Genomic DNA, 16,135 nt, shown 5'->3' with positions numbered 1-16,135 from the left:
GTCAGGGGGCTCCACATGCTGCCTGCACCTGCAGGCCCCGTGCGCCGCTGCCTGTGCCCCACCCCCTGAGCACCCACAGACCCCACCCCCCATTAGAGAACCACGGCACCCCAAGTTTTAGTGAGCGTATATAGTAAAAGTCATGGACAGGTTACAGGCCGTGAATTTTTGTTTACTGCCCATGATCTGTCCATGACTTTTACTAAAAATACCCATGACTAAAACGTAGCCTTAACAATTGGACATGACGAGACTAAAAACTGATCCAATGACATCTACACTCACGTTCAAGTAATCGCAGTGAACTGTAGTCCCAACCCGCCGCTTTTTCTTTGGAGGAAGCTGCTGTTTAGGGAACTTCAAGACCAGTGATTTCCTGCGAACTTCATCTGCACTAGAGAAAAGAAATAGACCTCTTATTTCCTTTGCATCTCTTACCAACAAGACTGTTTGCACCTCAAAATCAGCATGGCTCCTGTCTGGTACAATACCAAGCTCAATCAGGATTTAAATACTACATTATCAACAATATATCTAAAACCCAGCCACTTTACTCCTGTATCTACTGCACCTGTGAGGTGTATGTATTTTGCATCAGCCCACAGACTGCCCTTCTCATCACCCATCAGTGCACCTCCAGTCCTGCCCTCACCTCTCAATCAGTTGCTTTCCAAGAACAATTTTGGTCCCCTCCACTTTGATAAGCTCTTCATTATCATTGTGAATGACTGTCTTTTCCAGCTCTTCCTCCTGCTCCTCTGTCATGGCAACAGGGTTGGAGGGTGGGGCATTCGTTTGATAGTAGAGGGGACAGAATTTATTAGTTCTCATGTGTCCAATTGCACCACAGGCCCCACATTTTAACTGCAGAAAAGATAAACAAGGTGAACAATTAAAATTTATTCAGAGTTTAAGGCCAGATGGAAACTATAGATCATCTAGTCTGACCTCTCACATATCACAAGCCATTAAATTTCACCCAGTTATCCGTTTTAAGCCCTGTATAATTTGTGCTTGGTTAAAGTATCAGTTCCAGAAAGGCATCTAGTCTTAATTTGAAGTCAAAGACAGAGAATCCACCATTTGATTTAGAGGTAAGATAATTACCGATTTACCAGTAAGATAGCAGCTTCTTACTGGCCTGATGTTCTAGCTCCACATAACATATAAAGGAAATAATTAGTGCTGTTGATTAATCACAGTTAACTCATGAGATTAACTCAAAAAATTAATCATGATTAATCATACTGTTAAACAATAGAATACCAATTGACATTTATTAAATATTTCTGGATTTTTTTCACGTTTTCAAATATATTGATTTCTATTACAACACAGAATAAAGTTACAGTGCTCACTTTATATTATTTTTTATTACTAATATTTGCACTGTAAAAACGATAAACAAAAGAAATCGTATTTTTCAATTCACCTCAGACAAGTACTGTAGTGCAATCTCTATCGTTAAAGTGTAATTTACAAATGTAGATTTTTTTTGTTACATAACTGCACTCAAAAACAAAACAATGTAAAACTTTAGCGCCCACAAGTCCACTCAGTCCTACTTCTTGTTTAGCCAATTGCTAAGACAAACAAGTTTGTTTACATTTATGGGAGATAATGCTGCCTGCTTCTTATTTACATCACCAAAAAGTGAGAACAAGCATCTGCATGGCACTTTTGTAGCTGGCTTTGCAAGGTAGTTACATGCCATATATGCTAAACATTCATATGTCCCTTCATGCTTTGGCCACCAGTCCAGAGGACATGCTTCCATGCTGATGATGCTCGTTAAAAAAAAAAAAAAATGTGATAATTAAATTTATGACTGAACTCCTTGGGGAGTTCTGTTTTGTTCTGTTTTACCCAAATTCTGCCATATATTTCATGTTACAGCAGTCTCGGATGATGACCCAGCACATCTTGTTTGTTTTAAGAACACTCACCACAGATTTGATAAAACGCAAAGAAGGTACCAATATGAGATCTCTAAAAATAGCTACAGCACTCAACCCAAGCTTTAGGAATCTGAAGTGCCATCCAAAATCTGAGAGGGACAAGGTGTGGAGCATGCTTTCAGAAGTCTTAAAATAGCAACACTCAGATGTACAGAACCCGAACCACCGAAAAAGAAAATCAATGTTTTGCTGGTGGCATCTGATTCAGATGATGAAAATGAACATGCGTCAGTCCACTCTGCTTTGGATCGTTATCAAGCAGAACATGTAATCAGAATGGACGCATGTGCCCTGGAATGATGGTTGAAGCATGAAAGGACATATGAATCTTTAGCGCATCTGGCATGTAAATATCTTGCAACACCAGCTACAACAGTGCCATGCAAATGCCTCTTCTCACTTTCAGGTGACATTGTAAACAAGAAGCAGGCAACATTATCTCCTGCAAATTGTAACCAAACTTATTTTTCTGAGCGATTGGCTGAAGTAGGGCTGAGTAGACTTGTAGGCTCTAAAGTTTTACATTGTTTTATTTTTGAGTGCAGTTATGTAACAACAACAAAAATCTACATTTTTAAGTTAAACTTTCATGATAAAGAGACTGCACTACTGTACTTGTATTAGGTGAACTGAAAAATACTATTTCTTTTGTTTTTTACAGTGCAAATATTTGTAATCAAATATAAATATAAAGTGAGCACTGTACACTTTGTATTCTGTGTTGTAATTGAAATCAATATATTTTAAAATGTAGAAAACATCCAAAAATATTTAAAATGGTATTCTATTATTGTTTAACAGCACGATTAATCGTGCAATTAATCGCGATTAATTTTTTTAATCGCTTGACAGCCAAAAATTGCTCATGTCATGATAAGAGTCATTAGCACTTATCTGGAAGTACTGGACCTGGGATATTCTGGACCATGTTATAGAGCAAAACTAAGCATGGAGTGTGTGACTTATACTTGATATTAAGACCCTGGAAACAGCACCTATGTTGTCATAACGTATCCCATAGTTTTCTCCTCTTTCTTCTATCCAAATGAGAAGGTTTGCTAGGACACTGTATTCCATTGCCTTTTCTCCCTTGGATTGCTTTGTTTTACTTGATGCTTAGTTACCTTCAGATCTGGCCGCTCCTTCATTTTCTTGGGTTTTTTCTCTGGTGGGCCCTTGAGTTTTTCTTTTTCCTGGTTCCGTTTGAGCCGCCTTAGCTGCTCCTGGATCCTGCGCCGCTCCTTCCGCATCTCCTCCCGGTGCTGCTCATCAAAGAGGGCAAATTTTCGTCTGGAACACAAAGGTTTTAATCTAGGTCTACAAGTGGCCAAGCATCCTTCTGCCAGCCCAGTTTTCCTGGAACTTGAACACCCACAGTAGGATTCCTCCCAGAGGAGCAAGAGTGGTGGAACAGCAGAGCCTTATCCCCAAACCTTCATGAAAAGCACTAGTATTTTTGTTTAAACACTTCCTCCCATGAACAGGATTTATCTAGTTTCACTGATGGGAGCAGTGATCCCTACACAAGTCAGCATGCAGAGGGTGGATGGGCAGTAGAACAAGATCCCTTTCCCAACGAAGCAATTGTGAGCACGTCAGCAACACTCCCAGGCATAACCAGTCCTGGAGTGAAGGAGACACTTGAGATTTTGACTGGTTGACCCACATGGCACTGGTCACAGACTATCTGGACAACTCAGTCTATTTTTTAGATACACTGTAGATTTACTAAACTAGAAGGTACGAAATATTTTTTAAATTCCTATGTTAAAAGAATATTAGGATTACAAAATCGAGCATTCAGATTGCCCGTGAAACCTTAATTCAGCCTTTTTATGCAGATGCATTATGATACAGCCTTTAATTACATGATCACAAGCTATTTTTTCCACAGGCCCCTGCCTCATTCAGTGCACAAGATAAAGGGTGCTCTCAGAATGGGTAGCTATTAAATATGTTTCATTATCCTTATCGTGCAATGACCTCAGACCTCATTTGCCACACACCATCCAAACCCTACACTGAGTACAGAATTATTAATTTCCTCATGGATTTTTCTATCGTGTTCATCATTGTAAATTTTCAAGTGCTTCATAAACATTAATGAACTTATTTTCATAACCCCCTTCTGAGCTGAGAGGAGGAGATTATCCCTATTTTCCAGATTGGAAACTGAGGCACAAAAAGATTAAGGTCAAAACTGTCAGAAGTGTCCACTAATTCAGGGTGCCCAATTTGAAATGCTTAGTGCCCAATTTTCCAGAGTATTTAAAATGTATATGTTCAAAGCACATCAAGTTTTGTTGCAACTGAGCACACAGAATTTTTGCAAATGAGGCCCCCCGTGTCTCAAGTTAGGCACACATAAAATGAGATACACAGTGGCCACACTGTGAAAAGTTTGTGGCAGAGGTAGGGATAGAATCCAATTCTCCATGGTGGTATTCCCCTGCCTTAACCACAAGACCATTCTTTTTCTTCCTGCAATCCCGCCTCATTCACTGTACACTTCTCAATTTCTGCTTTAAGTGAGGTAAGGATCCTATGGACAATGGTCTCATTTACTACATAACCCTGATTCATGCCCTTAGTACAGTCCATCCTGTGCACAAAATAGTATGTGATCACGTAACTAAAGATCATCATAAAGGATATATACAAGGCAGTCAGTTTAAGGTTCCATAATGATCCCCACATAAGTCTTAGCAGGGCTGAAAACTTTACATCTACAGCACAGTCCTCTGTCACTTGAGCTAAAAGAGTAACTAGTAGCAGCAATAAGCTATTATCCTCCATGTGGACCAGTCACTAGACGGGGAGAGACAAACTTTGCCAGTGGCTTTTATAGCTTTTTGCTAGTCAGCAGAGAAACATAGGGACTCCGAAATTTTGCGTTCTGTTCCAGGTTCTGGTGAGGGGTGTTCTCTAGCTGTTTCAGACTCTTTCTGCCTATCCCTGTTGCTCCTACCCCCTCTGCAGCTAAAATGAGCTACTGTAGGGGAAATCCTACCCAATCCCTATGGCACTGGACTAGCACAGGCTAAGTGTAAATAGATTTTTTGGAGAATTTATTTATCAGCCTCTGACAAACCTCTGAACATATGCAAATAGCATTTTCAGAGGCTTACAATGCAGCTGGAATTTCGCTGGTATTTCACAGAGACAACAAAAAAGGCAGCCCGATAACCTGAGGGCAACCCCTTGCCAACATTCAAGTTCATGCACCAAAGTATAAAGGTGCTAGAGCTTCTCAAATAAATGGTTATAATAATTTACACTGGCAAAACATTTCCATTTGCTGAAGTGGCTGAACCATCTTTGTTTAAACTTTCCAAAAAATTCAGCCAGAGACTGAATGAAAATTTTCAGCCCAAATGATTCGAGTTTGGCAGAGTTATAAAGCGATTGAAAACAAGGTCTTACATTGGAAAGAGTTAAGCAACCTTAACTATAAGCGTGGCTGCTGTCTTCACCTACAATAATCCCAGATATCAGCTCTGCTGAGGAAATTCAACCACATTAAAAGACAACACATTTTGAGGGAAATAATTTGCACTTGGACAATTGCATTATTGAAGATTTTCACCTCTCTCGAGTATTAGGTACTGGACAAAGCCAGAGATTGCTCCACAGGCCATGAGGAACATACCTCTTCCTGCCATGCAGCAGGCATAAGAGCCATCCCACCTGCGGCCAAAAGAGTGCATTCTCAGTTCAGTTATACTGGATTCAGTATTTTTCAGCAGTAATTCCCCACAGCCAGGAACTGATATGCCGACACTCTACATAACTGATGCCAGAAGGAAATGAAAAGTCTTCTAAGGCCTTACATGAACTCTTCATCTTTGGTGGTCCGTATTCGGCTGTAGGCATCAATGACAGAGGGCTTACGAACTGTCTCACACCGCACATACTCTTTCCCATCCTCGTCTCGAAACGTGCGATAGATTTTGAGGCGACGGCCAGTGGCAGAGGAATTGAGACTGGTTACAGAAGCAGTGTCATCATCTTTGTGAGAGCCTGCTGAGATGCCTGAAGCTGATGCTACAAAAGAGATTATTTTAATGGTTTCCAAAACAGTTCATGCTCTAGAAATTTTACATTCCCTTTGTCCTGAGAGATCATGAGACACCAATACCAGAGAACAGGGACAGGGACAAACCTGTTTGCTTGAGAATCTAAAATACCATCTCTAGAATCTAGGATGCAGATGTAAGGCATGCAGATACCATGGTATGAGCAGAAAGATAAGATAAGAAGTTAGATTTATCTAGGCAGGTTCTTTTATTGGTGCTCATCAACGCAGTATCAGCGTCAACAAGGATTTCACATATTAACTGGGAAAAGTTAAACCATGGCACTCAAGTGTTATATAAATATCTAGGTCATACACATGTAGCTTCTGTCATTTCTTTCATTGCAATTTCAGCCTAGATATCTGCACTATGTATCTGCCCTGGACAGAAGGAAGAAAGATCAGACAGAGGAACCCAAGATTCAGCAGTAATGCTATCAATTACTGAAAGGGAAGAATAAACAATATGAGTACTTGATCCTTAAAAGCACATCTCATAACATGCAATCCATAACCCTGAAAGAAAGGAAAACAACTGGGTTAGCCATGCCCACACATCCTCCTGCATGCAGAGTTCTGGAACAAGTTCTCCTGTAAAACACTGTTTTGTTCTAGCCTGCAAATTTTGACTTTACAAAACAGACCCCAACAGTCCAGAGGCCCCTTTCCTTCATTATCTGTTGGGGCTGGCTTTTGTTTATAGTCAATGGCTTTAGTTAAGCTGTCCTTGTGAATTCTCTCCACTCTGAAAGGAGATGTGGTTACAAATCTCTTTACAGAATTTCCCAGCAGAGCTGTTTCCATCAGGTCTTGTAGGAATGGCTAACTCAATAGCCCTCCCTTTTTTCATTTCTCTCAGGCTCCGAGTTGCCATTGCCCTAGTTGAGTGTTTCCTGATCCCATGTGGAGTTCTGCCTGCCCTGATTGCTGCTACTACCTTTTTAAACACTGTTGCCTTAGAGGCTCTGTTATCTTCTTTACAAATGGCATATATAAACACATAACCCATGTGACTTTCTGAAGGCTCGGTTCTGTGCAAGTAGAAATCCAAGACACTTCTGACATCCAGCCTGATTGAGACCTTCTGTCAGCCAAAGGAAAAGTTGGTAATGTCCTCGTGGTTAAATGTCCCCTCTGTCAAAGAACTTTTTTCTAGTCTGAGTTTCCTGCCTGCAGTGGCAATACCACATTACAGATCAATCCACTACCGATTCAATAGTGATCAATTTTGATCAGAATAAGATGTAACAACAATGATGGTCTGAGCAACTGGGCATTGCTGGAAGTTGTTTTTGTGGAGGTGAGATGTTTTACCGGCATGGTAAGGACATATCACAATACTATAGTGTAGACAAGCCCAAGGTGTAGATGTACTCCAAATTACACTCTTCTCTGCTGAGGCACTACAGGATAGCTGCCCAAGTTTTTCCAGAATAAATTGCTACAACACAGTGTGGTAGATTTGGACACACAAACACGACTAACGCCTAGAATGTGTTGTGAAAATCTGTTGCACATATACAACTGTGGTGTAACCAGATGAGGGTGTCACACATTGTTAAAATAACATCGTACTAATTATAAAGTAAATAAAGCCCTAGAGCAGTGGTTTTCAACCTTTTTTCATTTGCTGATCCCTAAAAATTTTCAAATAGAGGTGTGGACCCTTCTGGAAATCTTAGACATAGTCTGTGGGTCTTAGACCTAGAGGTCCACGGCCGATAGGTTGAAAACCACTGCGGTAGAAAAAAGTCTGCAAACCTCTCTCAAGAGTAAAGGAATTCTGAGCAGAATGCAGCACTTGACATCCTAAACAAATCAGCCCAAATTTGATAGCTTTATAACAGAACTATAAAATCAGCAGGCAAAGGGAACACAATAGATATTAATCTTCACGCCTTAAGCTAATCCATCTATGTGCTTGGGGGTAGGAAGACAATACCACCCTCCACCTCTTTTGAATAAGCACATTGTAGTGAGTCGGTGTGGCTCCCCTCCTGCCCAGAAGAGGGAGCCCGCGGCGCAGGCACCAGAGTGGGTGGAACCACCGCCGCCTGTCCCCGCCCCCCGGAAGTCAAGGGGCAGGACAGGAAGTATAAAGGCCGGCCGTCAGAGCTCAGTCCGCGCCCAGCCACCACAGGGAGCAGACGTGCGGCCGGGAGCTCCCGACCAAGAGACCTCCGAGGCCTGGGCCCTAACTGGCCTGAACTACCCCGGGCACGCTACGAGGAGGAGCTGCCGGAGCCCGTCCGAGCCCGTCGCTGGGAGCATCCCTGGGAGCCCCACCCCACTAACCCTGAGGGCGAGACTGCACCCGAACCCCTCCGCCCCTGCTGCTACCCAGAGGAGCTGCCTGAGTGCCGTTGGCCTGACTTCCCGGCAGAGCTACTGGACCTGCCACCAAGCCCTGGCCGAGAGGAGCCCATGCAGATGGACTGGCCCGAGCCCGGTGCGACGAATGAGGTAGGCTCTGAGGGGGATCATGGAAGTAGCCCGGGGGTAGCCGACCCCGGTCCGGCTGCAACCGAGTGTGAGCCAATGTCAGTGTGTTGCGGTCTGGATACCCCACTGACCTGCGGCGGCAGTACCCGCTGCTAGGGCCCCGGGCTGGAACGCAGTGGAGTGGGTGGGCCTGCGTTCCCCCCCCCTGCTACCCCGCTCATGGGTGGCAGGCTTCCCCCTCACCCAACGCCCGCCTACAGGAGCCTAAGCGTGCCTCACCTGCTTATTCGCTCAGCCCCTGCAATTAAGGGCCTGAGCTCTAACTGTGTTTGCCCCGCCCTGATCCAGGGCCTGGGCTCCTGAACTGTTTGCTCGCTCAGCCCCTGGAACCAAGGGCCTGAGCTTTAACTGTGCTTGCCCCGCCCTGATCCAGGGCCTGGGCTCCTAAACTGTTTCGCCCGCTCAGCCCCTGCAACAAGGGCCTGAGCTTTAACTGTGTTTTGCCCCGCCCTGATCCAGGGCCTGGGCTCCCCAGCTGCTCGACTGCTCAGCCCCTGCACCAGAGGGCCTGAGCCCCGGACTCCCGATTGTCCGCTCAGCCCCTCCCTGAGGGCCGGAGCCCTGAGTTAGCTGTTGGCTTTGCTCCGCCCCGGTACCAGAGGGCCGGAGCTTCGGGACTAACGGACTGCTTGTCCCCACAATAGTGAGTCGGTGTGGCTCCCCTCCTGCCCGGAAGGGTCGAGCCCCGGCACAGACCTATTACACACATCAATGCATAATTATGAGGATTATGCACCTTTCTCTGAAGCAACAGTTCAGACAGGACACTGAGCTACACAAAGCACTGGTCTGGTCGAATAAAGTAATTCCTAGGTACTCCAAGATTGTTTTCCACACCATCACCACATCGCCTGCCCCCAGCACCACACTTATTGCAATCACTCACACAATCCTTTTTTGTCTCTCCTGTCCTTTTTGCTCCTTTCCTTGTCATTGCCACTGTCTTCTCCCAGAAGCATCCTCTGCAGCTCCTTCCGCTCCTGTTCTTCTCTTTCCCGAGACAGCTGTGAGCTGGTTTTCTTGTTCTGTAACATATTCTCAATATTCTTTCCCATCTCCTCGAAGTCACTGTCCTCAGCTGAGCTGCTGTCTGTGTCTGTTGATAAGATCTCAGTTGATTCTAAAACTCTGAAACAGGAGACAGCTTCAAAGTCAGTTATCTTACAAACCACAAGTGCATCGCCATCTACCACCACCCTCCATGCATAAATGAAAGGACAAAAGTGACAGCAGTAGGTATGAAACCAGCCCTCCCAAACAGTAGCCTGGAATGTACATATACCCCTCAAACTGTTAATCAACTCTCCTGCTTCAGCCATCCTGCAGCTTCTGCTCCCAAAAGGATCCCAAACTCAATGCCCCTCCTCGCATTCAATTGTCCTTCTCTCCATAGTGATAGTCCACTCATCTGCCTACCCTGCTGGCTCTCAGACCAACATTTTGGTTAAAGAACCTGGGGCTGGTCTACACTGAAAAGTTACAATCGGCATAACTACATTTCTCAGGGCTATAAAAAATCCACACCCCCAAGAGACGCAGTTAAGCCGACCTAACCCCCAGGTGTTGTTAGAGCTAGGTTGATGGAAGAGGTCTTCTATAGCTACCGCCTCTTAGAGAGGTGGATTACCTACAGCAAAGGGAGAACCCCTCCTGTTGCTGCGGTATGTGTCTACACTGAAGTGCTGCTGCAGCCGTGCTGCTGTAGTGTTTTAAATGCAGATATAGCCTTGGAATGGAGATGTCAATGTTACGAGCTATAGTAACACATAAAAGGGTGTGGAGCCAGTAGTTGCTACCCAACAGACAGGGGTAAGAAGCTAGCAAACTGTGACCGTAGAAACAGAGCTCTGGGGAATATCATGCCACACCTGCCAGGGTATGGTGCCAGACTTCCATTCTGGATCTTTCCCAAAAGGTCTGCAAACAAGAGAACACCAAAACCATCCCGATATTTTCTATAAACATTCCCACAAAGCCCTCATCCTCAGTGCTCTATTAATGTGGCTCAGCTGGACAAATCAACATGAATCCCCACTATGCTCTGCAGCTCACAGGCATTCAAAGTCCATAAGGCCCATAAGCAAAGCAAAAGACTCTAGGCTCCTGTCTGGGGAACGGACAGGAAGCTGTAAATACCTGATAAGAACTTACTTATTCTGCAAGTCGAAGATGCGCTGACACTCCTCTTTATATCTCTCCTGATGTTCTGCCACTGAGAACCGAGACCCACGTGCAAATTTACTCATAGGCCCCTCCCCTGAGCGAGCCTGCTCTGTGGACATTGTGCGCACCACATCAATCACTTCCCAACGGGAAAGCTTCTTAATCTGAGAAACAAGACACACACTAGAAAAGGCTTCAGGAGACAGATAGTTCAGGGAGGAGGATCCGTAGTCAGAAAGGCTAGAGTTAAAAGTGAGCCCTCTCCATACGCCACTCTGGATCCATCTAACAAAGTTTCCCATGGACAGGGCTCCATACTGTGCAGCTCCTGTATCAAGCTCACCTCTTCTTCAGGAACACCAAATTTACGTAGAAGCTGTTTGGCATTTTTGAGAGACAGACGCCGGAGATCAGCATCCGTCCCTGTCACGGTCTTCTTCACTGGCTGTGGCTCCTTGTCATCCTGTTCAGAGAAAGACATAGCTTCTGAATGTCATCACACACATTAACCTTTTCTGTATTCTCATTCCCTCTGTCTGACATCCTCTCAAGCCGCCCCTCCCACCCTATCTTTATTCCACTTCTTCAGACTTATCCCTCTTGCCCCACGCCAGCCTTGGGAACATATCTACCTTCTGCTGGGTTGGTTTGTTTGGGATCTTCACATAAGAGAATCCTTCACCACAACCTGTAGGATCTGCCACACCAGTCACTTCCAGAAGACACTTCCCCTTCATAGCAGCAATGAAGGCTCGTGTGGTATTCCAAGGAGCTGTGCGCACCTGCCATAAAGGAGAGGAATAGGCCATCACACTTCTGTCACTCTCACCAGGGAGAGATTTCCACCCATTCTGTTTTTGGCCCCACCAAAATTTCAAGCAAATTAAACAGTTTTTACTAATGTTCTCAAGTTTAATTTACTGACAGCCCAGAGTTTTTAATGGACATAAACTGAGTAAACCATAAACACACACATGAACTGTCCTCATTCAGAGGAAACTTTTATGTTCAAACAGCTTTAAAAATACAGTGAAATAAATATAGACATCTGCATTCCCTGATGTGCTGAGCCCTCCTGACCTGTGCTGTCACCTTAGCTCTCTCCTCTCCCAGGCACCTCTGCTCATGCTAGCACTAGCTGATGCCTCATGGACCCCTGCTGTACCATCAGATGGCATTACTATATTTTTATTAGATCTAAGTTTATAGTCTGTCAAATTGAACCGCTTAGGGTCTGCAGTAATCTCCTTCGAGAATGGGACACGGATCACCACAGTCCACTCACTACTTAGACTCCCTCTTTATCTTGGATATTTCTAAGACTTCCATCATCTTGGTAACTAAACACTAAATAACAATTAAAGGGAGCAATGACAAAGTCCACAGAGTGGTCTAGTCTCCATTTCGCCATTCTCCAGGTTCTCTTCCACTTCTTTTCATGGTGCTTTTCTTCTTGTCTTTCTAACTCCCAACTCAACTCCCCACTATGGATTCGTCAATGAAGAGATGCTGACAAGGCTCTTCCCCCTAGGCCTATGGTCAGACTCTCAGGCGTCTCTACCAGCAGCATCACTGTAGAGTGAGCACAGTTGCTTTGGTGGGAGCTGGGTGGATAATACAGTCTCAGATAATACAGTCCTAGCTATTACAACTAGTCAGTGAAATTCAGAGCACTACTGTAATGTGTTCAGGCCATGCTTTGCTGTTATATTAGCTGTAGTTTTGGCATAGATTTTACCGTCAGCCCCAGGACACTTAGCACATAATAGGCTAGTGGGGGATAGGCTTGTATCCCAGTTTGCCACAACTAACTATTTGTACAGACAAGCCCTTGCACTGAGTCCATTTTGCAGCAAGGAGTGGATTCCTCAGAAAAAGGGGGGGGGGGGGGGAGAGGAGTGGAAATCGTGATTATACAATCCACACCCAAAAGAAAATGTGTTCTCCATTTGAAAAAAACATTTTATTTATTTATTTGCTACCAGACTAGTTTACAGGCCATCATATGTCTAACCCTTTCCCTGCTCTGCCATGACAGTACCTCATCATCAATCTTCATCTGGAAGTCCTCTTCATTCTCTTCCTCTGGGGCAAAGAACGATTTTTCCCCATAACCTGCATCCTGTAGAAAAACAGAAGGAAAAAAAAAATCAAACTCCCAAATTATAAAAAGGACCCATGAGAAAAGGAAAAAACAGAGTACTATGAGACTGACAGTCTCCAACAGAGAACAGACCAAGTGTAGTATACAGAACACACTGTGGGGAGAGAGCCACCAGGAGATTAACAAAGCTGAAACATGCATCAGCATTTGGACTAGGATTACCATATTTCAGGTTCCCTAAAAGAGGATACTGCCGGGGTGTGTGTGTGTGTGTGTGTGTGTGTGTGTGTGTGTGTGTGGTGGGGAGAGAGAAGCAGGTGGGGAGTCAGAGGAGGGGAGCTGAAGAAGGGGATGGGTATTTGAGGGGGGTGCTGGAGGGGTGCGTGTACAAGCCCAACAAGGAAAATGACAGACCACCACTGGCCATCACGTACAGCTCCCAGCTAAAACCTCTCCAGCGTATTATCAATGATCTACAACCTATCCTGGAAAACGATCCCTCACTCTCACAGACCTTGGGAGGCAGGCCAGTCCTCACTTACAGACAACCCCTCAACCTGAAGCAAATACTCACCAGCAACTACACACCACACCACAGAAACACCAAGCCAGGAACCAATCCCTGTAGCAAACCTCGTTGCCTACTCTGTCCCCATATCTACTCTAGCGACACCATCAGAGGACCCAACCATATCAGCCACACCATCAGGGGCTCATTCACCAGCACGTCTACTAGTGTTATATATGCCATCATGTGCCAGCAATGACCCTCTGCCATGTACATCGGCCAAACCGGACAGTCCCTACGTAAAAGAATAAATGGACACAAATCGGACATCAGGAATGGTAACATACAAAAGCCAGTAGGAGAACACTTCAATCTCCCTGGACATTCTATAACAGATTAAAAAGTAACTATTCTTGAACAAAAAAACTTCAGAAACAGACTTCAAAGAGAAACTGCAGAACTAAAATTCATTTGCAAATTTAACCATTAATTTGGGCTTGAATGGGGACTGGGAGTGGCTGGCTCATTACAAAAGCAGCTATGCCTCTCCTGGAATTGACACCTCCTCATCTATTATTGGGAGTGAACTACATCCACCCTGATCGAATTGGCCCTGTCAACACTGGTTCTCCACTTGTGAGTTACTCCCTTCTCTTCATGTGTCACTATATAATGCCTGCATCTGTAACTTTCACTCTATGCATCTGAAGTAGTAAGTTTTTTTACCCACGAAAGCTTATGCCTAAGTAAATCTGTTAGTCTTTAAGGTGCCACCAGACTCCTTGTTGTTTTCACAAAGAAAGAGTTACCTGTAATATATCAGTATATATCAGTTAGCCTGCAAGAGACATTTACCTTTAGCCGCTGTTCAGCTGCAATCATGCTATAATAGGCGCAGCACTGCTCTGGGGACACCATCGCTCTTATTTCCTCTTCTGTTGGTAATCTGAAGTCTGACTTTAATACCCACCAATTTGAGTCCATCCCTGAAAAATGCAGAAATGAGGAGGTTACTTACTTGTAACAGGGACCATCCCTCAAAAAAGGAGAGGATACTTACATGTAACTAGAGGTTCTTTAAGATGTGAGGTCCCTATCTGTATTTAACTATGCGCCCTCCTTCCCCTCTGCTTTGGATCTCTTGTATTCACGGTGGAGAAGGAACTGGAGATGCGGTCAGTCTGCCCTACCCTTTATCATCTCGGACGAAACCATGAGACAAGCCAAGGGAGCACGTGTGGACCAATGGACACTACTACTTTCAAAATCTCCAATTTTGGACACATGATGCGCTTGCATAAACACTCAGTGGAGTACAGATAGGGACCACACTTCTCAAAGAAACTCCAGCTACAAACAAGTAACAACAACAACTTCTCTTTTTCTTCTCCTTCAAGCAATGGTCCCTACTGTATTCCACTGAGGGTGATTAACAAGCAGTACCTACGTCGGAAAAGGGTGCAAGAATGAGGATGGAATAGTTGAGCAGAGGATAGCGGTTCCGAATGAGGCATCCATCGCAGAGTCCTGTACCAAGGCGTAATGTGTAGCAAAGGTATGTACTGAACTTCACATGGCTGCTCTGCATATGTCCTGAAGCAGCACATCTTGGAGGGTGGCTATGGTTGATGCCTGGGCTCTTGTGGAATGGGCCCTGACCCTAAGGGATGGAGGCAGTCCAGATAACTGATAGCACAGTGTAATGTACCCCAAAATCCACTTGGAGAGTCTCTGTGTGGAAATCGCCTGTCCCTTGACTCTTTCAACTATTGTAATAAACAAATCTAGGGGATTTCTTGATCAGTCTCATCCTCTGTAGATAGAAGGACAAGGCCCAGCAGACGAGGGAGTGAAGTCGACATTCCTCTTCTAAAGCATGAGGCTTTAGGAAGAAAGCAGGTAAGTGGATGGATTGGTTGAGATGAAACTGGATATGACCTTTGGCAGAAAATTGGTATGTAGGCACAGGGGGACTTTATCCTTATGGGAAATAGTGAAAGGAGGATCCGCCATCACGGCCCCAAGTTCACCTACCCTTCTCACCGGGTCCTGGGCGAAAACCAGTCTGCCACTGAGTGGCAGATGGAAGGCCAAGATGGCCGCCAAATTGATCTTGATTGATGAAAGAGACCAGCCCTGGAGCTTGAGATGCAGAAGGTAGTCTAAAATCAGCTACAATGAGGCTCACTCAGGCTGGATGCCTTTATCCGAGGTCCAACAGGTGAACCGCTTCCATTTGGCCAGGTAGATTGCTCTGATAGAGGGCTTTCTACTTCCCAACAGAATCTGCTGGACATCGGCCAAGCACTGCTGCTCTTGCTCATTCAACCACGCGGCAGCCAAGTCATCAGGTGCCGCGCCACCAGATTTGGATGCAGAAGACTGGTTTTGGGACAGCAAGTCCAGCCTGAGTGGCAGCTGGAACAGAATTGCCACCGAAAAGTCCAGCAGCACGCTGTACCAGTGCTGGCACAGGCAAGCCAGTGCTATGAGGATCACCTTCACTCTGTCCTGCTTGATCTTCATGAGGACCCTTGGGAACAACAGCATCAGAGGAAAGGCGTACATCAGAGCCCCCGACCATGGGAATAGAAAAGCGTTAGACAGGGATCCCCTATCCATGCCCCTTATTGAGCAAAAGACGTGGCATTTCCTGGTCTGCAAACTGGTCCACCTAGGGAGTTCCTCACTTGTAGAAGATGGAGCTGGCCACCTCCGGATGGAGGGACCGCTCATGGTGAGACGAGAAGGTCCTGCTGAGGCAATCTGCCAAAGCGTTCTTGGCCCGTGGAAGGTGAGTGGCAATAAGATGTATACTGTGCCAC

At 45.1% G+C, this 16,135-nt stretch overlaps 1 protein-coding gene across 5 annotated transcripts in view; it reads right to left on the bottom strand.

The window, feature by feature from the left end:
• TAF1 (TATA-box binding protein associated factor 1) overlaps window positions 1-16,135 on the bottom strand; it is a 114,181-nt gene that overhangs the window by 43,520 nt on the left and 54,526 nt on the right. For all 5 annotated transcript variants that reach the window (XR_010590459.1, XM_065557403.1, XM_005286057.4 and 2 more), the window contains 10 exons: window positions 14,166-14,296; window positions 12,740-12,820; window positions 11,331-11,480; window positions 11,042-11,161; window positions 10,687-10,862; window positions 9,422-9,663; window positions 5,789-6,002; window positions 3,083-3,248; window positions 653-864; window positions 286-394 (listed from right to left, as the gene is read on the bottom strand). Coding sequence is in view for 4 of the 5 variants with exons in the window: in XM_065557403.1 (XP_065413475.1) it covers window positions 286-394; window positions 653-864; window positions 3,083-3,248; window positions 5,789-6,002; window positions 9,422-9,663; window positions 10,687-10,862; window positions 11,042-11,161; window positions 11,331-11,480; window positions 12,740-12,820; window positions 14,166-14,296 (1,601 nt within the window). In the remaining variant the exon portion in view is untranslated. The remainder of the gene's footprint in view (window positions 1-285; window positions 395-652; window positions 865-3,082; window positions 3,249-5,788; window positions 6,003-9,421; window positions 9,664-10,686; window positions 10,863-11,041; window positions 11,162-11,330; window positions 11,481-12,739; window positions 12,821-14,165; window positions 14,297-16,135) is intronic.

The sequence above is a fragment of the Chrysemys picta genome, chromosome 9 (assembly GCF_011386835.1).
Source record: "Chrysemys picta bellii isolate R12L10 chromosome 9, ASM1138683v2, whole genome shotgun sequence".
Classification (NCBI taxonomy): domain Eukaryota; kingdom Metazoa; phylum Chordata; order Testudines; family Emydidae; genus Chrysemys; species Chrysemys picta.
Note: the sequence above shows the minus strand (reverse complement) of the source record. Positions and strands in the feature narration are given on the sequence as shown.